The sequence below is a fragment of the Sarcophilus harrisii genome, chromosome 1 (genome assembly GCF_902635505.1).
Source record: "Sarcophilus harrisii chromosome 1, mSarHar1.11, whole genome shotgun sequence".
NCBI classification, from domain to species: domain Eukaryota; kingdom Metazoa; phylum Chordata; class Mammalia; order Dasyuromorphia; family Dasyuridae; genus Sarcophilus; species Sarcophilus harrisii.
Window position 1 is genome coordinate 678333624 of NC_045426.1, and position 26557 is coordinate 678360180.

Here is a 26557-nt window from a genome sequence, read left to right on the forward strand (position 1 = left end):
TAGCTAGCACTTATATAGTGCCTTTTGGGCAACAAGGTGGTATCGTAGATAGGTCATCAGCCTTGGAGTCAGGAGGATCTGAATTCAAATGTGGCCTCAGACACTTACTCAATGGATTACTTCCCCCTATTTGTCTCAATTTCCTCTCTAAAAATGATCTGGAGAAGGAAATGGCTAACTACCCCAGCTATCTTTACCAAGAAAAGCCATGACTGAAACAACTCAACAACAACAATACATAGTGTTTTACAAAAACTTTCATTTTATCCTAACAGTAGCCTTGGGAGGTAGGTGCTACTTTTGTCTCCATTTTACTACTAAGGAGACAGAAGGTAGACAAGATTTATCTCTTGTCCAGGGTCACACAGGCAGTAAGTGATTGAGGCAGAATTTGAACTTAGATACTCCTGGCTCCAGGCTCACGACCTAGCGGCTCACCTCAAACACTTCCTGTGCACCAAACACTGTTTGGGGCTGGAAATACAAATAAAGAAGCGGGGTCAGTCTGTGAGCCCATGTAGCCTGTGTTCTGACCAGTTCCACACTTGTGGCCAGGGAGAGGCCTTTTTGTTGGAATGGATAGAATCCTCCATTAAAATCCACTCCAATCCCATTGTGGAAGCAACATTGTCTTTTGACAGCTGTTGTCACTGAAGATCCATCAAATCTATCAAGCGGTAAAGATTTCTAGCACGGGCCCTAGGGTAGTCTGTCATCTCAGAAGTAGCCTGGATAAATTTGGAGATGCTCCTGACCTAAGAATTGGCTACTAGGGAATGGATATATCTGTGATCTGGGTATCTCCCATAACTGTCTCATCTGGAACACAGAGATTTTGACAAGCGTCAATACAGCTTGCCTCTTTGCCAACAAAATAACACTCTTGCATCCTTAAAGGAATCAAGTAGTTTATAAGGTTCTTAAACTCATTATTTCTTAAAAACATTTATATACATCATGTAAAACTCCTTATTCTTACTTTTCACATGCACGTGCAATTTGGCTCAACTTCTAATGCATATAAGCCGTCAAAATGAATTTATCTACATGTCAGAGAAGTCCTGGCATTCACAAAAAGGAGCATCAGATACATATAGTCCCTCACCCCTAACTTTCTTCAGTTAAGGGAACTAAGGACCAGAGAGGTGATTTTTTCATTAAGTTGTCCTTATTAAGTGGCAGATGGGTAGCAGGACAATGAAATGTTTCTGGAATTAGCCTTTTTCATCTTTGGTGGGGTCAGTTGATCAGAAACTTCCAATGACTTTATATCCACCCTCCTATGTCATAGGGAGAGCTTAATGGACAAAAGGGTCTGGTTCCTTCAAACTTTCTGGAAGAAGTGCCTGATGACGTAGAAGTCTACCTTTCGGATACACCATCTCGTTATTCTCAAGATGCCCCAATGCGTACCAAGGCTAAAAGGGTAAGCAATTGTATTACATATTTTTAATATATGTTCCAGTCTTTCATAATATGTTGTCTCATGCTTTTTTACACATGGACATTTTATACTTGGGGTTTGGGAATGGGGTGGGGGAAATGTACCACCTGAAACATTGCAATGTGTTCGGCTAGTTGCTCAGTGTTGGTTTCTTACTGAATCGAAAACTTTAAGTTATATTTTATTTGCTTTACCAAGCAGTTCCATTTTAATTCTAATTTGGTCAATTTTTATTCATAAGAAGCTTCCCGTGTCTCACATACTCCATAAAAGAGAAAATGTAATGAAATAAAAAGGATAATAGTTCTTTATAGAGAAAACCTAAATTGATTTGGTGAGCAGTGGTTGCTATTTGCTTGTCTCCCATTAAAGTTTATCAATTCCTCCCTAACATTAACATTAATGTACTATTTCCGATACATTTTTTCTAATCTGAGATTACATTCGTGTTGAGTGTTTCATCTTTATTTTGTTTCATCACTTCAAGTTTTTCTATATTATATATTTTATATATATTTTTATTTTTTGCTCATCTGCTTGGAAACAGAAGAAGAGTGTTCATTTCACACCTTAATAAGGCAATGTAGCCTTCACGTAAGTGAGCAACTGAAGATACCAATAAAGATACCAATTTAAGCTACCTTGCAATAACTAATGCAGTAGTCTTAAGACTTAACTGTGGGATTCAAAAAAAGAAATATGTCTCAAAAAATCATTGGCCCCCAAATCTGAGGATGTTGCTTTTTCTCAGTTATGAAGCTTAACTGAATTTGTCATAAAATAAATTCTCTCATATCCATTCCTCACTATCATATTACAACAAATTCATGAAAAGGTCAACATTTGGAACATATTTCTTAATGAAAAAAGTATTTCTGTTTATGTAGAGAAGTGTTCCAATGTCTAAGGATTCCAAAAAGAAAAAGCTGCAGATTGCATTGTTAGCCAATCTCTGAAAAAAAAAAAAAAAACACGGTCCATTACTTGAAAGACTTTTATCCACCCCTCCAGAAAAATTCATATGGAAGATTAAAATTCACATGAATAGTTTAATCAAGTTGGCCTGGAGTTGTCTCATACCATTAGCAAGCTCAAATCCTGGCTTGAACTACCTAGAAATGTTTTCTTAGGCAGTTCGACTTCTATATTTAAAAATATAATGATATATAACCCATCACAGATATTTTAAAAACAAAGAAACAAAATGAGCCAACCTCTGGGAGACACTGAATAGTGTTTGGTTTACCAATGCAATGTTAACTGTCATGGGTCATGCAGCTCAGTGGATGAATGCATTAGGCTAAAGACATGGTATCTTCAGGTGTACTTGGGATGCTTTACTAAATTGTTTTCCATTAGAATTAGGCCTTGATTTTAAATCCAAGGAAGCTTGAAGACCCTTAGCTAAATTTTTTTTCTGTAGAACAAGGAACATGTATTAAAAATAAGATCTGACCTAAAATAATAAGGATTGTGGGGAAAGTGAATTCTATCATATACATTAAAACATGTATCTAACTGTGTGGCCTTCTTTAGGCAAACAGTAACTGCCTTGTACTATCAGAATAAAAGAATTCAACCAATAGGATTCAAGGATTGTGTTATATCTAGAATATGCTGAAATGCTCTCAAGTCCTAAGCACTGAAAAAAATCATCTTTACTTTGAAATATACAAAGCACACTTTCAAAATAATAAGGGCCTTTAAGCTTTCTTTGATTGCAATTAAGGTTCATTTTAGTTTTTTTTCTTTTTAACCAATGTGCCATCTCTCTCCAATATATACATATAGCACAGTAAATTGTACAAAATGATTCAGACATCAGAATTTTACATCATCAGAGTGGTTTTTTTTTTGTTATTGTTTTGTTTTGTTTTGAATACAGTAGGAATTTCTTTGGGAAACTTTTGCTCCCAAGATTCAGTTGCTGGTACTTAGCCCATTGTACTTATCCTGGGCTAACTGCTATGTTAATTCAAAAAGCTCAAATTACGATTTGCCGAAATTTTCTCTTTTTTTCTTTTGCCATTATTTTGGCAAAATGAAATGCGGCAATTGTTCAGAACCATTAGGTCCCCAAAGCATGTGTCTTAACGCTTGGTGGCCGCTGTACTTTGGGAGGTGATGCTTATATATAAATTTGCCTTTGGTATGATTTAAGCCACTGATAGAAGAAGTAAGCCTCTTTGCCCCCTTTTGGTGGGAAATGGTCCCTTAAGATGTTACCCTCAGTAAATTGATGTTGTTAGCTTTCAAACATTCAATAAACTGTCACAATATACCTACTAGGTTCCTCCTGAGAATACAGGTACGTCAAGGAGAGCACCATCCCCCACAGTCCATCTCCATTCTGGGTCACCTCCGTCATCTATGGGTTCTGGTAGTCCTGGGAGAGGCAGGGAAAGGGCCTCGAAAAAGAAAAAGGGTCTGCTTTCCAAAGGGAAGAAACTTCTGAGAAAACTGGGTGCAGTGAAGTGATCTATGTACTTCGGGACGACTTGTAACGACTGGCCTAAGTAATTTCCTTTCATCCCAAACTAGGGCTTTCATGACTCACTCAAGTACTTTTGAAAAACATCATCTTCTTTTTTTTTTTTTTTTCTTTTCCCCTTCCTTTCTGATACCAGTAGGGGGAAAAATGCAATTTTGCACTATGGTCCACTTTAACCAACTGCAAGAGTAAAGTGGGCCTGTTGTTCTTTCCAAGTCATTGTTGCCAATCTGCTCTGATTTTTCCAAAGTATAATTTGTGGGGGAGAGGGGAATCATTAAACAACAGGTGGATGAACAGCTATACTCCCCACCTACAATATCTCATCTTTCTGCATTTGTTATCTGCCCTTAAAGGGATGACTTTCAAGTTTCTCCTGTTCCAAATGCTTGCCTCATGATGCGTAAATGTCACTTAACTATGGTCTTGAAATTCCTAGTTTATTCAGCCTTGATGTTCTGCCTTATAAAATGCACAGTGATTTGTACTGTCTAGTAAATATACAGTGTATACTTTGTATGTGTTCTACATTCAAATGTCTTCATTCTCATTGAAACACGAGTTTGAAACTGAATAACCTGTTGCTGGTTCCATTTTATGTCTGCAATTTGGGAGAAAAAAAGAACAGTAAATTCATTTTAATTCTATTTTAGACATTAGCCCGAGTTCACTGATTGGGGGAAAAATAATTCCAGATACAACCTAAAAATAAAATTCTCAAGCCCTATCAGTCTTTCACAAATAAAATCAAAACACTTTGTAAAATCCATTTTGGGCTATTCTCCTCCATGTAATGTCTGAGTCCTCCAGCTTGCTGGAAAGCAAGCTTTTTTGCCCCTTCCGTGTTCTTCTGTAGCTTGTGCAAGTTTCGGTTCAATCATTTTTCATTTTATTGATGTCAGTGTGAAATACACGGAAATGGGCTCATCAGTTTGGTGTCACGTGTGCATGTGTGTCTAAAATGCTACACCAGGCACAAAAGGCACGAGGAAGGCATCCTAAAATTCTGAGCCCCACCTGCTTCCATGCCCATTTTTCAGTATTGGCATCTGCTGAACAAAAGCGGTCTTACCAGTTGCTGGCCAATCTATTTGGCAGTGACTCTTTTGTAACTCTTGTCCCCTTGAAAATTGTTTTTACTGTTTATACATACTTTTCAGACTGCCTTTCTTTTGTAACTTATGAAAGGTTTATAAATGATCAAAGCTTCCCCCCCATTGTGTCTTCAAAGAACTCGACTGTAAATTATTGTAAAAAAAAAAAAAAAAGCGATTATTTGTGTGTGCTAGATGTATGAAATTCAAGACAACTACTGGCCTAAATTTGTGGTTAAATATTGTGTGGGTGTGTGCATGTGTACAGTTCATGTAAGATATTTTATGTAAATAAAATATTTGATATTTTATAGAATGTTGTTGAGACATTTCTTTGGACTTGTTGGAGGTTTGGTCATTAATGTTGTATAACAAAGACATGTACATAAAAACACACAACAAAGGAAATGGAATGTTCTTCCTTCAAGTAGAAAGAGTCTTGGTATACTGTGTTTCAAATATAATCAGTTTCCTTTGTAATCCTATGTATGATTTTATATATTTAAAAATATTGTCCATTTATATATTTAAAAACAGCGTAGGATTCACCAGACTACCAGTGGGGTCCGTGACACACAAAAATATTGATGCTGCAAGTATTTGTGAAATATGTACTCAGTCAATGCATGATCTCCCTTCCCATTAAATTTCTTGGATTGCTTTTATTTTTTCCTAGTTTTTTCTCAATCTCTCTGATTTTTGAGTTCTTTTTAAAGTTCTTCCAAGGACTCTTTTTGGACTTGTGACCATTTAAAGTTACTCTTTAGGGAAGGGATGGTTTTTTAAAAATCTTAATATATTCCTCTGAATGTGAATCCAAATCATCTTTTACAACAAAGTAGCTATATATGGTTGGGTTCTTTTTCCTTTGCCAATTCATTTTTATTTTTATTTTACTTTATTTTAACTTACTTTTAGCAGTTTATAATTATAATAAGATTTTAATCCTGACTTGTGGATAGTGTTGTCCTAGGTTTTCCTAATAAGGTTTTCCTTATTGTTTCAGTCCCAGGGTTTCTTCTCCTCCACTAAACCACAGTTAGGACATTTTGGAGATAGCATGACTAGGGATCCTTTTTCCCTGCAGTATCACAGGGCTTATGCTCAATCCTCCCTGGACACAGCCACTGAGGCCAGGATCATCTACAGACAGCATCACTGAATCTGACTTCCAGAAACAATGTTGGGGGGGGGGGCGGTGAGTAAGAGGGGTTTGCCCTTAAATCCTCCCCTACTTAGCTTGTCTGCTGTTCCTTAAATGAAAATTTGTGACATAAAAGTTCCTGAGGCTGGGAGGTCTTGTCCACTGCCTCATGGAGCTGCCCTTAAGGCCTACTGTTTGTTGCTTCAATGAAGTCAACTTCAGGGTGTTTACACTACACTCAAGTCAATCCTTAGCATCTGAAGGCCCTATCTTTTTTGAGGTCTTCTCAAATTATTTTAGGAATACAATGCTTTACTCCTTTATTTTTTGCTTTACAGTCTTTGTGGCGATTTTCTGTTTGTGGAGGAAATCTGGATGGCTTATTCCATCAAATTTCAAGAATTCCCTCCAGATAGATATAATTCTATTCTGGGACCCCTACTTTGAGAAAACCGTAGTCAGCCTCTGACCCCAAACTCTTGCTTCCTCTGCAGAAAGGATAGAGGAAGAAGCTAGAAAAAAAATCTATTCTTGGCCATCCCACCATTTACCACTTTTTACACAAATTTTCTCTATGATAATTCTCATAAATGTTGATTTCTTTTTAGGCAAGTGAAGCGGGATGGGGTGAAATTTCAAAATAAGAAAGTGTCTGAGGTCGGATTTGAATTCAAGTTCTCCTGACTCCAAGGCCGATACTCTACCTACTGTGTCACTTAGCTGCCCCCATACCTTATAATTTTAAATACTTTTCATGAACCACTTTGGAAATAGACTACTAGTATAATGGTGACAAAATTCAAAACAGTAGTAACATGCACAACTTTATTTAACTATGGTATCACATCTTAATCTCAAATTAACTGCCACCATTATCTATTTAGACTTTAACATACATTTTTATCAAAGTAGTATTTGGGCCTTTTTTGTATACAGTAATTCCTTAAGAAAAAGTAGTTAAGGATCACTCTTCCTTTAAAGCATTGTTTTTGTTATTATTTAAGCATACAAGCCAAAATGAATAAAAATATTGAAATTTTAAAATTAAAAAAAATAATCCATAGAAACTCATGACCCAGTCTGCAAAATTCACTAATCTTTGGCTAAAGACAGGTATATTCATGTACTTTCTCAATATTTTTTTGCAATGAGAAAGTTCTTTAATACAACTTAATTACTTTGTATTGATTACTCTAGTGGGTCTATTGTTATGCATGAGGTAGATGGGAAGATCAGTAATCAGAAGAAACACTTGATGTCCCTTTTATCAGATTTGGAAATGTAAAATTATATGTGTTCATATGCTTTCTCCAATTTATTCAATCTTATGTCCCGTGACTTGATGTGGATATTTTCACCAGTCTCTTTTTTTGCAGCTAGCAAATCAGTTCAAAAGAAAAAGATACAATAGGGAATGAGAAAGAAGGAAATTAAGGAAAACAAGAATATCAAATGCCCACCCATCCCTAATAACACTGAGAATACAGTGCTATGTTTTAATTTTAAGACTGATATGTCGCACTATTTTTGTTTTTGCAAAAATTAACAAACCAAAAAATCATTGGTTCTCTATCTTTTGTTGGAAAAAAAAAATTGGTTGCTTTAGAGCAGATTAGATTATCCCTATTTTTTTTTCCCCAAAACAAACAACAACAATGTTTATAAAGCTATTCCTTAGGTTAAATGACAAAAGAAATATAGGACTCAGACATGAACTTCAACAATGACTAAGGACACATAAAGGTCCTAAACTAAGTATTTACCCTCTGAATTCATAGAAAACAACACATGTACTTTTAAATAAAACATGCAAAATGAAACATTTAAGTAAACAAATTTAGACTATCCTCTGTTAATATTACATTAACAGCAAAATGTTGCTATCTTGAATCTACATCACAATCTTAGATGTGAATCATCATTAAATCACAACAAAATTAATTTTCCCTGTCTACCAGTCTCTATGGGTCCCATTCTCCATAATGGCTACCTCTCTTACTTGAGGATGGTTCTTCTTTGTAGTTCTCTTATTTTCCCAAAAGAATTCTCACTTGAGCCAGCAGCTCTTCAAATAGTGTTTACCCATAAGTATAAAGAAAATCCAACTCTCCTGCAAGAATCTTCCTGTTCTGTATTTCATGTAAAGTTGATTCCAAGATTCTTCTGAAAATTTTCATCTGTGAATGAAGTCTGAAGGGTCTGCTATTCAAAGGAAATAAAGACGATCTGACAGGTCCTTACTGGGAGTTTTACGTACATTCTGGCCGACCAGGAAAGCCAGTTTGTGGGCATATTGGCATGGAGCTGGAACTCGAATTACACCCTTTAGCGGAGGGGAAAACAATTCAACATTTAGTTTGTCAGCCATATTTTAAGTTCTTTCAACGTTAAGTAAAAGTCTGCTGAATAATGAGTCAGTCAATAAGCATTTATTATCTACAATGTTTGTTTCCATTTTCCAAAAAATACTTTCCTAATTTAGTCTTATCAGCATCAGTAAATCTTTCACCATCAGCAACTTGCTAGTTACTACTAGTAACCCTTAGCACATAAATCCATGGGTACAGACTGAGGCCTTGAGAACCTGGGTCATACAGCTATTATGGCAGAGCAAGAGAGCCCAAGTCTTCATGATTCCAAGTTAAAGCCTTCCCTAGATTACTTATCATCTACTCTGCATTTATCTAGTAAGTACAACTTTAGTTACATTTTGTCCTTCTCACTAGAATGGGATTCCATGTCTTTTTTTTTTTTTTGTCAACTGGTTTGCTGACAGAATTCCATCCCCCAAGCTTTCTTCATAAATTAGATCTACATATAAATTAGATGCTGCTACAGCAAGTGTTTTTAACTATTTATGTATCCTGAATAATCTTTGGTAGTTTATAAAAGTCTGTGGATGTCTTCTCAGAATAAGATTTTTAAACACACAAAATTAGACATGGGATTACAAATGAAACCAAATTTTAGTGAAAATAAAATGCACCTCTCCACAAAATCTGATCCATGGACCCCTTAAAAATCTGTGTATCGTAAGAGAAGGAAGAGAAAAATACTTACAGTCCAGTTATAATACATGTAGCACAGCTTATAAGTTAAGCACTGTATTTGATCAGGTTTCAGGTTAGTATTATCAAAGACCACATTATAATGTGTCGGTGTCACACTACCTGCCTTTGCAGACTGACTTATGATAAAGAAGTCATACCTGTAATTACAAAACACAAAAATGCTCATCCATAAGAAAATTGAGGGGCCGCTACAACTTACTAATATATAGTAGAAGCTATTAATTTAAGACTACAAACAACTACATTTCAAACATTTGGAGTCAAGAAGCATGAGTTAATTTAGATAAAAGATGTCAAAATTGCTGCCAAAATTATTTTGGTACTTAGACTTCAAACTTCATTCTCTGCTTGCAATGTGCTTCAGGAAAAAAGCTAGATATTCAATGTTAATAAATATTTATTAAGTGTCTACTATATGCTAGAGATTGTCCTAGCTAGAGATTAGACAATATGGAAAAAAGAAAAGCCAATCTCTGCCCTCAAGGAGCTTGCAATCCAATAAGGGAAGAGAACACACAAAGGAAGCTCAAAAAGGAGTAAAAGTGAGGATAGGACCATTAAACCTTTGGAAAAATTTAAAGTTTGGTTCTAGAAAGAATGAATCTCAAGTTGAAGAATGATTGTTAAAATAAGTTTAAAGATAGTCCATTTAATAATCTTCTTCCTAGATCTATGTTATTAGAAAATCCATCAACATATAAATTTATCTTTTATCAATGAAAACACTTTTAATTATTCTGATTTATTAGAAATATCTACTTGCTCTTATGAAGATCTAAATTCACATGGATAGCCAGCAGAAAAAAATTGTCTTACCTAAGTGAAATTTTAAAACAAAATTGTATTGAAGTATTTGAGGGATTTTGTAAATAATGATGTAAAATCAATATTTTGATCCCCAAAACTCAACAGAAAACTAAAAAGAGATAACCCCTGGTCATCACTAGTCCTGAAGCTGAAAGACGTGACATTTTCATAAACACAAACTATATGATGGCGAGAAATACTGTACCAGCAACTCACATGTCATATTTAATGACAATGTATTTCTTAGGAAAAGATTCAGTGGTTTGGGAGGCAATGTCATTTGTCAAATTATGGTTAAATTAACAGCTGTAGATTGACTGTGGATACAAGATTTGGCAAAAATCAACAAAAAGTATTCTGTAAGAAACTATATTGAACTTATAATAAAGAATAATATGCATTCCATTATTATTTGTAAATTGCACTACATATCATTTATATCAGTAAAATAAACTTATGCATGTACATATATGCATACTTTTTTTCTGTAAAGCTGATGGCTAAATCTTTACCAGAACATCAAAAGTTTTTAACTTCACTATAAAAATCACTTAAGGGGAAAAGAGCCTATGAAGATACTGACAAATTCCAGGTGAAACAGGTTATTTTGAGAACATCTGTAGATGAAACTAAAGGATAGATAAAATGAAATAGATCTCCCAGTGTTTTTGAGGGTTCTATTATCATAGATAGCAATAATGGAAATATCACATTTGAACACTACCATTTTTAATCCATTTGATATCCCATATGAGAAAAACATACTTTAGAGGGACAGATGCCCAAATATGTGAGTATATATGTAATAAAACACAAACATTTAATACATATATACATGTCCTTAATACACAAATAATATATATGTAATTGGTTTGAGTTTTGGTTAACAAAATTCACAACTCCACAAAATATGGGTAGTAACTAATCGGCTTCAGGACAATAACATATACAACATACACACACAAATTGGAAAGACTGATATTTTCCATCTCATCCACACTAGAAACTTGGAGTGGGATGGGACCCATGTGTGGCCTTTACTAACTGACACAGGAATTTTGACCTGCCCCATTTTTTTATCTAAATTATTTCAACCCTCCTAAAGCAACCTGCTGTACCCTCCTCTTCTGTCCACTTGTTCACCATTCTCATGACAAACTCAGTGTAACTCAGAACTCCTATGCTCAATCTTAGAGACTCAAGAATACAGGCATATACAACTACATCTGTCCATGTCTACAGAGAAGTCTAGTGAATTATTTCAAAAGAATTATGGCGGCAGAATTCTAAAAACTCTGTCAGAAAAGAGAAACTTCTAAATATATGGAAAATCCCACAGCCATTGCTTTTACCAAAGAGACATCAGCAACTCTTACCTCATATGCCTTCCTCAACTCTAACGAAAATTATGAGATTGATCTATGATGCAACCATGTACAGTACACTGAAGAACAGTACAAGGAGGAAGGTTTCCATAGGCACTTTTCTATAGCACATTATGTCTTTACAGACACATTACTGATAGGCAAAAAACAGAAAATACTATTGTTTATGTATTGATTTTTTTTTTAAAGCACCTGACTTAGTAGAGGGGGGAAAAAGATGTAGTTTGCAACAGTGTTTACTCAGACAAGATGTTACTCAATCATTCAACAAAATCAAGTCAGACTGACAAACTTTAAAAAATCTTTTTATTATAGATATTAAGGCAAGATGCTGAATTGAGGAGGAAACATTTGCTATAAATGTTGTCACAGATGAATTATATAAACAAAGATTTTACTAAATAGAATCTGTAAGATTCTACAGATTCTCCTGGGCTGCCCATGAACTAGAGTAGATGAATGGATAGATTGATAGACAGAGAAATGTTATTTTATATATATATATAAGTATATATATATATGTGTGTGTGTGTGTGTATACACACATATATGTGTATGTATGCATATACATATATATATATGTGTGTATACACACACACATTTTTATATAATTTCTGTGTCTCTCTATTTATTTTTTAAGACTGTTTCCCTATCTTGTTCAGGCAGAAAGTATAATGATTAATCATGACTCAATTCTGCTTCTTATTGGCACAGAAGCTTTGATCTGCTTTGTCTCTTCTCTTTAGACAAGCTGGCAATCCCTCACTGCAAGCAGCTCATCATAATGCTGTGAGACTTGGTGACCAACCAGCTTGCCTCACTGAAGCCCCAGACTCCCAAGCTGTAGAGATCCACCAGCTCTAGCCTTTCTGGTATCAGGGATTATAGGAAGATATCACCACAATTGATAGAAACATGTTTCTAAGAGTACTGCCAACGGTGTAGAATAGACTCCTTGGTGAATTCAACAATCAAAACAAAAAGATACATATGATCTCCAAAATGTATGCAGCTTGATTCTGAGCCCCAATAGAGTTCTTTTGGCCAAGTGTTACAGATGAATTATTGAGGGAAATCCAGTGTTTTTAATCATCCTTAGCTCCTCACTTTACAGTTATGTCTTGTACCAAATGTTCTTTAAACTTCCTCCCCCCCTTCTCCTGTTTCTCAATCTGAGGAAATATTCATCATTTTCCACTATCCTTTTCTACAAGCTTTTATAGGGAAGTATATCTTCTAAGCTGCTTTTGCCTTTCATGGTCGTATCTCCTGCCCTGGCAAGAAAATCAGACATTTACTCATTCTGGAGTTTTTAGGTAGGTTTGGCCTACTTGTAGAAATTGATTTCTACAGGTTATACTTTTGAATGAAGTTGTTATAATTAGTAAATGGATTCTTTCCTCCACCCATTTCCCTTTTTTGTTCCCTGTTTAATCTGTACACCCTATATTTATCATTTTTATCCTTCTACTTTTACATCATTTTTGGTCTTTGCTTGGACAAGTTAGTGGACTAATTACACAGACAGTTGATTTAGGAATGAATGCCATAATAGTAACAAATCATTTCCTTACTAAGGATAGTAGCCCATCTCTGAATGCTGCTGCTGAGAAAATTGATGAATTTGCTTTAGCTCCGGAGGTAGGCTACCACTGCTAAGGGGTCCACACTAAGTCTGACAACAATAGCATAAGGCCCTGAAGGCAGAGGATTACAAGGTTGCCCAAGTAAGATTGTGTGAGCCAGCTCAGGTGGGGAAAATAGAGTTGGTTAAAGTTTCCATGCCAAGCAGTACTGAGACTAAGCCCCATGAATGATTACTAAATTTCCAGCCTGAACAATATAGGAAATATTAACTTCAAAAAAAGCAAACAAACAAAACCCCCAAGGCATTTCCTATCTGTTAGCATATAACACATTTCATATTGTGGATGTGGTGCTATTTGGCACTCGCCATTTTTCAGTCCAGTTGATCCTAAAGTAGCCTCTTGACTTAAACTGGTCATGTAAAGCTCTTGCAAGGAAATTAGAAAAGAACTTGAAGTTTTAAATCCATAAGAGACATTTAAAGTGTATATGCTCCAACTGCTTTCTAAAACTTCAGTTTTATTTCTCTGCCATCATGCTAGAGTTGTATTATAAGCTAAGTTGAGCACTGAAGAATTGACATTTTTGAATTGTGGCTCTGGAGGAAAATTTTGAGAGTCTCTTGGATTGCATGGAGATAAAATTAGACCACACTTAAAGAAATTAATTCAGGCTATTCCCTGGAAAGTCAAATACTATAACTGAAACTTAAACACTTATTATTAAGTGTTTATAATAAGATAAGACTCAATGGAAAAGACCCTGAAGTTAGGAATGAATCAAGGTAAAAGGAAAAGGAGAATTGGCAGAGAATCAGATGGATAGACAGTGTCATGAAATCATAACATGAACTTGAACAGACTTTAAGAGACAACAGTAGAAGGGCCTGACATGACATGGTCCATTGGGTCATCAATAATCAGGCAGCATTGAACAATAAATCCTGGGTTACTACCAAGGAATCTTTAAAATAGAGATAATAAAATTGAAAAGACTGAAAGGAACAATAAATTCCAAAGCTAAACCAATGTGAAAAACTATCAACTGGCACAGATTATGCTCCCATCCATTATGTTCTTAGAAAATGACTAGGTAAGAAAAGGATGTAACACCTAAAAATTTCTTTAAAAGCAATATAAATTAGATCTTAGGTTTGAAAGTATAGTATTGGTCAGTCAGTTGGTCAACTAGCATTTATTAAGGGCCTACTATAACAATACCATGCACTTAAGAGTTTCACATATCCCAACTATAGAAATCAACTAAGTCTGAATTTTATAAATTTACTGAACTCTTAAATGGCAGAAGCAATATTCAAATAGTTACAGAAACAGAAATCTGTTGTAAAAATTATTCCTTCTATTTTGCTAGATCTCTAACCTTGCTCCTTCATTTTTTAAAATTGAACTTACCATTCTGGTCTGGTAACCTCCACATCAATGACTGTTCCAGCATTTGGATTTATGAGGTTTCCGTTATTCTCTGCAAAAAATCTGGTATTCACTCGTTTCTTCACCACAATGATTACAAGTCTTTGGGTTAAAAGACAAGAGATGGCACATTTCATTTACATGTCCTTGAAGTTGTATCTTCAAAGCTTTTTATAATTTCAAGGAAGCTGAGGCATTTGGGAAGTTTCATATGCCTCATTCAAAAGAAAAAAAAAAGTAAGATTTCACTTCTTACTCCCACCCTCCAATGATAGGGAATACTTTGCCTTAGGGAAAATTGGATTCAAAGAGATCAAATTGAAGACAGAATGGGGAGGGGGTAATCACTCCCTAAAAGCAAGTAAACCATGTTGGGGCTTTAGGAGAATGAAAGCTCAACAGGATCAGGAGGATTCAGTAGTTAAAAGTACTAATATAATCCTTAGTTATATTAAGGAGTATTACTCTAGCCAAGGGAGGTCATGGTCTTACTGTTTTCTATCCAAGTTTGACCTCTGAAATACTAATTTTAAGTCTGAGTGCCATATTTTAGGCAATACATTAGGAAACCAAAAGATAATTAAGAAGAGGTCAACCAGTGTGTGAAGTGAACCACCCATTCTGGAGAGCAATTTGGAACTATGGCCAAAGGGCTATCAAATAGCATGCCTTTTGAGCCAGCAATATCTCTGCTGAGTCTATATTCCAAGGAAATCAAATGAGAGAAAAGGACCCACACGTGCAAAAATATTTATAGCAGTTCTTTTTGTGATGACAAAGAACTGGAAAATGAATAGATGCCCATCAATCGGGGAATGGCTGAATAAGTTATGGTAATGAAAGTTATGTAATATTATTGTTCTATAAAAATGATGAACAAGTTGATTTTAGAAAGGTCTGGAAAGATTTATATGAACTGATATTGAGTGAAACAAGCAGCACTAGGAATACACTACACACAGTAACAGCAACTATGAAAGACTTGGTTCTTCTTCTCAGGGGTTCAGTGATCCAAGGCAATCTCAATAAACTTTGAATAGAAAATGTGGGGAAAAAATTAACTAGGGCAGGAAGGGGCCTGGGCACTAGGCATATAAGAAGTGTTTGAAGGAACTAAGGTTATTTAGATTGCAGAAAAGACAACTAAGTTATCAGAGTCTTTTTTTTTCTTCCCCTTTATGTAAATGAAAGGCAATATTGCAGAAGAAGGATTAGGTTGGTTCTCCATGGCCTCAAAAAATGATGGTTAGTAGCCGCAAAGAAATAGATTTGTAATTTGCTTAATTGTAGTGGTAAAGGAGGAAATAGTAGAGGAAGAGATCAATTGAAAAAAAACAATACTTGCTATCTAGACATTTTTTTAAAACATTAATAAAATTTGTCAGAAATTTGCAATCAGGCAATAAGCATTTAATTAATATTTTTTGTGTGCCAAGTACTTTGGGCTGAAGATAGGGGAAAAAAAGAAGGCAAAAAAGATTCAATGAGCTTACATTCTAATGAAGGAAGACAACATTTATAAGGGGGTTGAAAGTGGGGAAGGAGAGCTGGTAATCAGGGGCATGGTGGACAAGTCCAGAGACTCAGTAGCATAGTCAGGAACTGAGCAAAGTGGTCAACTTGGCTGGGCTCATACAGAAAGTGGAGGCTTCCCAAGAAAGAAGTCACAAATGGGTAAGAGAGAGGTTGTAGGGTAAAAATGCCTCAGGTACTGAGGAAAGATACAGGAAAGCTAAATATCTATATGAGGTATAGATTTAATGGTCTCTGAGATTTCTTCTAGCTTTGAAATGCTTTAAATCAGCCTATAAAGTTATAGGAAGAGGAGGTTCTCATCCCATTAGAACCAGTGTCAAGTTACCAAACTAAGAATGAATGTGTTGGGATATGAAACTCTGGCTGCAGTTCTTCCTCTATGGATTTACTCCAATTTACCTTGTTATATCTATCTATATATCTATATCTATATAAATATATCACTGTTTGCACTCTCATCCTCAATAGACTATAAACAACTTGAGAGCAAGGACTGTTTCTTTTCCTCTTCCAAGGGGAAGAGGGATTTCTAGAGCCTAGTATAGTAAGTACTTAATAAATGTTTATTGACTAATTTCTATGACATTATGATGCAAAACCAAGCAACATTCATGTAAGATTTAAAGATCACATTCTCAGAGTACTCAGGGTTCTGACAGGTCATTTAGTACAACTTCTTTCTGGAAAGGAGTCTGCTTTCTAGTATCTCTGACAGAGTAGGAGTGGTTATATTCAAGTGTTTCAAAGGCAGCTCTGTAGAGAAGGGAATAGCCTTGGTCTATTTGGCCCCAGAAGGCAGAACCAAGACTGAGGGATGGAAATTCCAAAAAGGAATTTCAGTTCAAGGTCAGGAAAACTTTTTTAAGAATTAGTGCTAACAAGAAATAATAATGGAAAAATATAAAGAATGAAAAAATAGAAGAGAATGTGAAATATCTCATAAGAGAAACAACTGACCTGGAGCAGATCAAGAAGAGAAAACATTAGAATAATCAGACTATCTGAAAGCTATGATTAAAAAAAAAAGAATCTTGATGTAGTAATACAAGAAATAATGGAAGAAAATTGTTCTGAAGTCACAATCAAGAGGGGAAAGTAGGAAAAGAAAAAAAAAATCCACCAAGCTACCTGAAAGAGATCCTACAAGGGAAACCTACAGGAATATCATAGTCAAATTCCAAAAGCCTCAGGTCAAGGAGAAAACAATGAGGAAATAACAAGGAAAAAACAATTCAAATATGATGAAGCCACAGTTAGAATCATACAAGGCCTAGCAGCTGCCACATTAAGACAACAAGTCTTGGAACAGATATAGCTAAAAGCAAAAGAATTGGGGTTGCATATCATACCCAGCTAAACTAATCATTATCCTGAATGAAAAAGAAAATAGAGATTCAATAAATTGTCTGAATTCATGTAAAATTATGTAAGGCAATGCAAGGCCTGAAATTTGATGAATTTCAGGGTTTTGTTGCAAAAAGAACTGAACTTAACAGAATATCTGATATACAAGATCCAAGAGAAATATAAAGCAAATATCAAAGGCTAATTACTAGAAACTCAATAAGGAAAAAATATTTTTATATGTGGGAATGTAAATCATATGTAAGATTGTCATTAATAATTGGTAGTTGGAAAGAAAAATAGGGGTAAAGAGGAGTATGATGTGATTCTAATGAGAAAAACTATGTAGGAAAAGGTAAAAATGAGTACTTAATTTTTCCCTCTTTCACCTCATTTGTATAAAATAACACAGAGGAATTAAAAAGGAGGAAGAAAGTTGGTAGTTGTAGAACCTTATTCATCAGAAATGGGTTAAAGAGAGAACAATACATGTATACCTGGAAGGATATAAAAGTCTTCTAAATTCAGAAAAAAATAAGAGGATAAGGGAATAAGGAGAGGGGAGTAGATAAAGGAAGAATTTATAAAGGGAACCCTATTCATATCAGATCTAGATTAAAAAGAGAACATATATATTTAGAAGAAAATAAAATCTAACTTTATAAAGAAATGAGAGGGTGAGGAAATGGTGGGGGGTATAGAAAGAGGGATAGGATAAAGTATGTAGATTAATGGAAAAGGAATAAAATATATATATATACACATATACATGTATTAGAAGGCTATAAAAGTTTTTTTTTTAATTCAGATAAAAAGAAGAGGGCAAAAGGAAAAGGGAGGGGGGAGAGATTAAGGGAGGGATTCTTGGAAGAGAGCTAAGTTAAATAATAGGAGGCCAATGTAGTGGGAAGAAGTAAAGAAGAGGAGCTAGGAAGGATAGTTAAAATAAGGGATAGGCACAAATACTAAAAAAAAAAAAAAATCAGTAGAATTTATCATATAAAAAAGCAAGAGTACCAATCATGATGTCAAACAAGGTTAAAACTAAAATAAATTTAATCAAAAGTGAAAAATAGGGAAATCATACTATATATATCAGCCATATTAATCAATATTTTAGACCATTAAAATAATTATATAGCATAAGATTAGAACATTGCTATGGTATACAAAATGGTGAGTTTATGAAGTTGGAAAATATGGAAAGATTTGGACTTATGAAAGAAGATGTTATCCACCTTCAGAGAAACAGAAGACAAACAAGCATAGTATATAGATGCATAAAAATATAGATATTTATGCATATGTATGTGTAGATATGTATATGTGTATGTATATACATGTGTATATGTATGTGTATATATATGTATGTTTGTTTATGCTTAATTATAGCCTTCTTGGGTGGGGGAAAAGGAAAAAAAAAGAATAAAGTAAAAAGTACATAGCAGAGAATAAAAGAATACAAGGAAGAAAAGATGGACAGTTCTGAACCCAATGTATAGTATTTATTATATAGGCTTTCTCAAAATGGAAATTTACTGCTTTATATTTTAAATCCTCTCCTCTGTTCTGCTATGCACATGACAGTTTTTTTCATGAGGTCTTCAAGCAGTTTGGATGAGCACTTATTGGTGATATTTGTTGAACATTTTTGTGTACAGGTTGGCCTAGATGACTTCTCAGTCTCTGCTCATCCAGCCTCTGCTTGAAAACATTCACTGTAGAGGAACCCAGTGCCAAGGAAGCAATCCATTTTTTTTCTGGATAACTGCTGAAAAGTTTTTTGTATTTGTTTTCATTTACTTTAGAAAAAGATTAAATTTGCATTCAAATCTGCCACTTTCTGGTTCCATTCTCTAGGACCCAGCAAAAGAAAGTCTTCACTTTAATTGCTCTTCAAATACTCAAAGACAGTTAATCTGTCTTCCTTTATTTTTCCTTTTTTTTAAAAAAATTTTTTTTAGTATTCTCAATCCTTTCAATTAATCTTTATAAGGCATGATTTCAAGTCTCTTTACTAAACTATTCTTCCTCCCAGGGAATATATTCTAGTCTTGCCAATGTCCTAGAGTACCTAAAATATTTCAGAGTATACTGTACAATGAAATCCTCATTTTCCATATTCTGGAACATGGCTGCCATTGTTCTGGGGAAGGGTAGAGGAAGAGAAGGAGGGAAAGAGAGGAGGGAAGAAGGGGGAGAGAATACATTGATTGAGTACATCTAAATATATATATATATAGCTAACCTGTCTCTTACAAAGCCTGGTTTTTTATTTTGTTGCTTGTTTAAGCAAAAATGTATAGCTTACAGCCATATTCAGAATACAAGACCCATCCTCCCAAAGTCATTCAGTGGCATACCTAGGAAGCTGTGTTTGTCTCTTAAGAGTTAATTTTTTTTCATTATCCATTCTTTGAGTTTATGCATAAATAGGATTCCTTGACTTGTCTGAAGTAAGAAAATTTTGATTCTCCTTCCCCAGAAGCTATTTGATGGAATCACAGAAAGTAATGAGCAAGTAACACACATAGCAATGTGTTATTATGTTAAAAGAAAAAAAAATACAAAGGTTTGACTATGCCCAATTATGCACCTATGCACTGTGAAGACATACTGAAGGGCTACTATTAGTTGGCCAGACATTGGCCATATCTCTGGTGGCTTTTAAAAAGCCAAGTTTGCCAGCCCAGCTGGAAGGAACAGGGAGCAGATTTGTTGCTAGACTTCTATGCCTCTAATGAAGTGAGGAAGGGTTCAGGGTTTCTTCTCTCTCCTTCCTCTCCTAGAGTTATCATGAAGCTCCTCTCTGTAGATTCAAGACAGAAGTAATCCTAGTCAAGAACTGGGCTATAGAGAACAGACCCAGGAAAGCCCAATACTGCTCCAGAGGGAGAAGGGGAGGACCCCATTGAAAGAGAGAGCACCACAGGCCCAGAGAGCACGGGGTATGAACTGTCTTGGTCACATGCACCCCTCCCCCCACTCACACCTCATGCCCCCATCACTAGCTTGGGCCCATGCTCCTATGTTGGGTATGTCTGCTCTAAAAGGCTGTCTCAAATTAAAAGGGGCAGGAGACCTTTTGTAGCTACTTCTCTTAATTATGCCATTTGAGTGAAGGGTTTTGTTTCAAGCTCATCCTCTAGGGTTAATAATAAAGGTAAATCCATTGGTAAGAGTTCATGAGCTATATTTTAAGAGTCTAGATCCACAGAGTGCCTTTGAAAACTGATGGAGAAGCCCCACTCTCAACGATCCACTGGGCAAATGCAACTCATCTTTTTCTTTTGCCATGCTTTTTTCCTATATTGTGCTAATTTGTGTAAAATGCATTCTATCATTCCTATATTTTAAACTGTTGTCCTGAAATTTAAATCCCATTATAGCACATTCTCCTTAACAAAATATTCTTTTTCAACAGACACTCTTTTCTCTTGAGAAGACCTTTCCCTCAATCAGCAATATAAATAACAAACTGCACAATAGGGAAAACTTTCTATCTCTAAACACTGGAGCTCACTGGGCTATGAAAGCTTCAATCTCTCCACATGAAAGAAAAACCAACAGAAAACATCAGTCTTCTCGTGCTTAGTTTTTTGCTCTATGGGGTAAAAGGACAAAGTGAAAAAGGGCAAGTCTTTTTGTCCCTTTATTGCCCCATAGCTTTGTGACATGCTGACTTTCTTTCAGGTGCCTGGAGGCCTGCATCCTCAGTGCCAAAGATATCTAAGGCCTAGAGCACAGAGCTCTTCTCGGTCCTTGATCTAATCCAGCTGTTTTTCCTATCTTTGTGGTTTTTTTTTCAATGCCAGTTTTAACTCCTCCAAAAGCATATAAGGGGTAGTAATTTTAAGAGTATTCAATGGCTCTATGATCCTTGAGAATAAAAAGAGGTTTTTATAAATATGATAACAGGACTTTTTCATTTTGTCTGTTGTACTTTTTCCAGTTTCATTCTTAAATATGCTTGAGATGATTTTGCTTAGTTGGTCTCTTACCAAATTTTCTTTTCTGTGGCAATTCTAACTATTTATGTGTGGGGAAAAATTGGATAAAGAATGACTATTGTCCATGCTAAGAAGTGTCAATAGACAACCGATCAAGTTTGTGCATCTATCTATGAGTGCAAGCATGCATGCACACACACATGCACACACACACACATGCACACACACACACACACACACACACGTCTAGGTCAGACACTGCAAATGGAACAATACAGGAAGAAAAAGGGCTGCACTGTCTTTGGGCTTGGTTCTTTTCAGAACCCCAAGCTTCTTCATAAAACAAAAACTTAATTTACAGTGCTATTAACACTATAATCTCTGAAGAATGAAGCAGCAATTCCCCCAAAAGGCAATGAAGAGACATCTAGCAGCATTATCAAGTCATAATATATTCTGAACAAAGAACGAAAGGGAAATGGTATAAAGGGTATTAGAGAAATACACAACTCAAAAAAATTTATAGACTGGAGCAGCTGGAGACTGCTGATGGATAGTAAACATACATGAATGTATCCATGCAATGTCAAGAGGACACAAAAAAGGATCCCAGCACATGTGGTGGGATCTGCTAAAGACCACATGGATGAGAATTGGAGGGGCAGGTATAAATGGATTTAGTCCTTAATATTGTAGGGAATAATCACATTGATGAGATTATTAATTCATTGTAATACTGGAGTATAATTTCCTTACCACCATAAGCCCTACTGCCTATCCTAGACAAGATTCTTTTCCATGTAGTTCAGAAGTTTTTAATCATTTGGGGGTGTTAAAATTCCTTTGGGCAGTCTTGTAAAGTCTGTGAATGGACAAGAACAATTTTTAAATGCTTAAAACATACAGGATTATAAAGTCAATTGTATTCAAGATATAATCTTTTCCATCCCCTTAAATCTATGGCTGTTGGAAGTGGGGAGAAGAGGGGGTTCCTGTGAAACACAAATTAAGAACCTTTGATACAGATTGCTTTTCAAGATTAGAGCTAATAGTTTGTTTCAATAATCACTTTATAATTCACTCGTGCTTACTTGTAAGAATAATTAGGAAGAGAATTTAGGCAATTCAATATCTGAGGTACTTCATAATTCACCATAGTTTCAAGTTGACCATCTCCTATGCCATCCCGATACACGAAAATAATTTTAGGTAATATGGATTGTTTATTATTCTCCTTCCAGGCTTCCAATGCCGCTAAAAAGATATCAAGAAAAAAAAATATGTGGTTCCAATTGTAAGGCAATATTTCTCAAGGTTGTTACTTGTAACATTGCTCAATTTAAGCTAACCTTTAAGTTGAGATATCATTAATTAAATAATGAGAAACTTACTTTCTAAAAAACCACTGAGACCATCTAGAAGTTCCTGCCCTGCTTTATGAAGGACACAGTGAGAATACCACCTGTTAAGAGGGAAAGTCAAATTCACATGAACCTGATTTTTCTGCAATAAGAATAATTATGAAATAATAAATAATATAATGGAACAACATTATATAAAATTCTAGGTTATATTATAACAAGGATTACTTATGTAGGGCTTTAAGGTAGCTTAGAATGACTATTTCTAGAAGAAAGGATTGTTTTTGGGGTGTGTTTCAGTCAGGAAGTTTAATGAAGATTGGATATTAGGCTGTAAAACAAGTCTCTGTGTCGCAACATCTATATTGTTTCTCTAGAGGCAGCTGGGTGGGGCAGTGGATACAGTATGGGGATTAGTCAGGAAGATTGAGATCAGTCCCTTAATTCTGCTTACCTCAGTTCCCTCATCTATAAAATGACCTGAAAAAGGAAACAGCAAAACACTGCAGTATCTTTACCAAGAAAACCCTAAAATGGGATTTTGGAGAGTTATATGTAAAGTATATGTGTACTATTTGCACACAATATAGTTGTTGTCTCCACCCTAAAAGTTCACAGGAACTGTTTGTGTCTGACCTGTGGCAGAGCATTCTGAGTTCCTATTGGTCCAATCAGCCCAGGACACACTGTAATTCCACTCTAACAGTAATGTCATTTTGGTCTTCTTGAGAAGGAAGGACAATCAGCACCAAAGAGGAGCTATTAGTACTCCCACTTTACAGATGAGGAAACTGAGCATCTGACAGAAGATAGTGGAGGTGCAGGATTCTAGGCACAGCCTCACCCAGCTGCCTTCTCATGAGCAGTTCATCTGCCCACGTGAGGCTCTCTTTGTATCCAGAGTCTGACTTCCCACTTGCACACATCACAATATTCCTTAGCAGAGGCTCCCTGAAAATCAGGGCCTCCTCGGTACCCCTTCCAAATCGGCTGTGGAACCAAGGCCTTTACAAGTCGGGAGGACTGGTCAGAACACCAGCATCAGAATGCTGACCAATCGCCACTATCTGATCACTGGCCCGAAGGACTGGTCAGAACACAGCCTGTACAAGTTATATCATTCTTACAAGGAGGCATCCAAGGAGCATTTGAGAGACGCTTTTTAGATGGATGTTCAAGTTAACAAGAAAAAAAGTCATTGGAGAAAGCTCCAACTTCTCTGGAATGAAGTCTACAACTACTATTGAACACATACCCCATCCTAGGTCATATGTTTACATTCATTATTACTGCTTTCTGAGAAAAAATTAAGCCCACTACCATCCATATTTCTCCCTTTCAATCATATAGTAACCATTTGTTAAGTAGTAGTGGATGCTGCAGTGCAGTCTGCCCCACCTGGAGTAAGGAAGTCCCAAGTTCAAATCCCACCTCAGATAATGACTACCTTTTGTTGAGGATAGTGTTGCTGCTTCCATGCACTGTACTTGCCTCTGGAGATACAAAGACAAAAAGAAACTAGTCCCTTCCCTCAAGAAGCTTATATTCTGTTGGAAGAAACAACATGGGCATGTATGTAAACTAAATAAAGCCGTTTTTAAAGGAGGGCCCAAGCAACAGAGGGATCACAAACAACTACATGTAGAATAGTGGTTCCTGACCTGGAATCCATGAAGAATCTCAGGGACTGCATAAATTGAATGGGAAAAAATGGCATCTTTACTCTCACTAATTTCTAAATGAAATGTTGCAGTTCCTTCAATTATTTAAAGATATGACTGAGAAAGGAGTCATAGGCTTCATCTGGCTGCCAATAGGGTTTACAACACACAAGTTACAAGCCTCTGATGTTGAGCTGAATCTTAAAAGAAGGAAGAGATTTTCGAGCAGAGGGGCCTTGGGAAGGATGCCCAAGTAAAAGGCAAAGAGTGAGAAGATGAAGAGGTGAGGGGAAAAAACAAGAAAGCCCATTTGATTGGACCACAGTGTATAGGAAGGGGAGCAATGCATGATAAGAATGGAAAGGAGGCTGAAGCCAGGTGGCAAAGGGGTTTAAAAGCTCAGGAAAAGAGTTTCTCTTTTATTCTAGAGGCAATAGGGAGTTTGCAGAACTTATAAAGTAGGAGAGTGACATAAGCAGACCTTTGCTTAAAAAAAAATCATGTGGGATGGTGTGGCAAATGAATGAGATAAGAGCAAGGCATGAGGTCAAGATATCAGTTAGAAGGAGATTGTTATATTTTAGATGAGAACTGATAAGAGCCTGAACTATGTCAGGAGGGGATGGATATGAGAGGTATTGAATTTGGAACTAGAAATAAAATTCAGCTTTTCCAAACAATAAATATCTATTAAGTGCTAATATTGTGGAAACAAGGACAAAAAAGAAACAGCCTGGCCCTCAATGTTTACGTTCTAGTGAGCTTCCCCCCACAATTTTCATGGTAGCTAGGGAGCTAGACTAAAGATTTTAGCGTCAGAGAAGTATGGGGCCAGTATGGTACACAGAACACTGGATCTAGAACCAGCAAGAATCTGAGTTTGAACCCTGCCCCTACAACCTTCTTAGCTGTGTGACCCTGTACCTTAAAGTTCTGTCAGATTCACTTCACTCATCTATAAAATAAGGATAATAATAATATCTATTTTCCAGACTAATTGTAAAGATCACATCAAATGATCTGTACGTAAGTATGTAAGCACATAAAGTGCTTTGCAAACTTTAAAGCATTAGATAAATATTAGCTATTATAATAATTATTATTATTAGGATAAATGTTCAGGTTTAAGTATCCTGCCTCTGACACATCCTAGATATGTGAGTACGGGCAAGTCATTTCACTTCTCAGTCTTCCCTTTCCTCTTCTTCCCCCTTCCCTTCTGTAGGCAAACCTTAAAGACTAAATTTCTGGCAGTCAGTTAATATTCAGTGATGGAGAGACTTTCTACATTGGGAGTTCCCCAAACTTATGAAATCTATAGATCTAGATTCAAAGAAGAAAAACAAATAGACAAAAAAGAATCCTCCCCAATTTCAAGTTTTGTATTTATCATTTTCACTATATCTGAAAATATCAATAGGAAAACAAATAGAAATACTTTTTTTAAAAAATCTAAGTTTTTTAATTTGGATCTTTTGTTTTTTTACATAATCATAGTTCTCCCAGTAACCTTCCCTCTCCCCTTCTCAGAGAACTATCCTATTTAACAAACAGTGTTTAAGAGAAAAAGAAAAAGAGGAGGGAAAATATCAGCATAATTGACCAATACATCAAATAAGTTTGAAAATACTAAGCAATGGATAACACTAGTGAACTTTCCATCTCTGTAAAATGGATATGATGGGAATGTCAATGAAGATACTTTCAATGAAACTAAAGGATCAAGAGAAATAAGAAAAGAAATCTAGATCACAGAAAAAAAATTCTCTAATCTTACCTTGTTGGCATTCAAGTCTCTAGAATTCCTTTGGTCTTTGCTCCAAGTAGAATTCAGACCAAAAAGCTTTGTAAAATTCATTTTATATTTACCAAGTATTACTCACTTAGTCAATGATGCATCCAGGCTAGCAACAAATCCTGCAGCTGATTGATGTCCTGATGATATGTCATGATAACAATCAATACCAATGAACATAGCATCTTTGAACTAAAATGAAAAAAGTTTTATATTCAAACACACAAGAAAAAATGCATGGAAAAAAAAATCAAGCAATGTTCTTTAAAATTTATTAATGTAAGTCTTGAATGACTCATGATTAGAAGCCTTAAGAAAGATTTTCTCTATTATCATGTGAGCATAAATATTTATCACAGCATAAATAAGAATAGAAGTTGCCTATCATATTACCTGGTAGTCATGTATTATATTAGTACATGACAGGAAGACCAACAACTTAGTTGGCTTGCATAGA

At 35.5% G+C, this 26557-nt stretch overlaps 2 protein-coding genes across 10 annotated transcripts in view; one reads left to right on the forward strand and one right to left on the reverse strand.

Moving 5' to 3' along the window:
- RIMBP2 (RIMS binding protein 2) overlaps positions 1–5340 on the forward strand; it is a 489205-nt gene extending 483865 nt beyond the window's left edge. For 6 of the 9 annotated variants that reach the window (XM_031948398.1, XM_031948399.1, XM_031948401.1 and 3 more), the window contains 2 exons: positions 1292–1426; positions 3734–5340. In XM_031948398.1, coding sequence (XP_031804258.1) covers positions 1292–1426; positions 3734–3922 — 324 coding nt within the window. In that variant the 3' untranslated portion in view covers positions 3923–5340. Of the gene's footprint in view, positions 1–1291; positions 1427–1991 lie in introns of all 9 variants that reach the window. The other 3 variants (XM_031948402.1, XM_031948403.1, XM_031948406.1) reach the window with 1 other exon arrangement.
- A 2442-nt stretch (positions 5341–7782) lies between these two features.
- Positions 7783–26557, reverse strand: part of LOC100914441 (piwi-like protein 1) — a 57600-nt gene continuing 38825 nt past the window's right edge. The window contains exons 16-21 of the mRNA XM_031948407.1: positions 26189–26292; positions 22675–22745; positions 22375–22537; positions 14436–14555; positions 9234–9381; positions 7783–8496 (exon numbers count right to left, since the gene is read on the reverse strand). Of these exons, the coding sequence (XP_031804267.1) occupies positions 8380–8496; positions 9234–9381; positions 14436–14555; positions 22375–22537; positions 22675–22745; positions 26189–26292 (723 nt within the window). The 3' untranslated portion in view covers positions 7783–8379. The remainder of the gene's footprint in view (positions 8497–9233; positions 9382–14435; positions 14556–22374; positions 22538–22674; positions 22746–26188; positions 26293–26557) is intronic.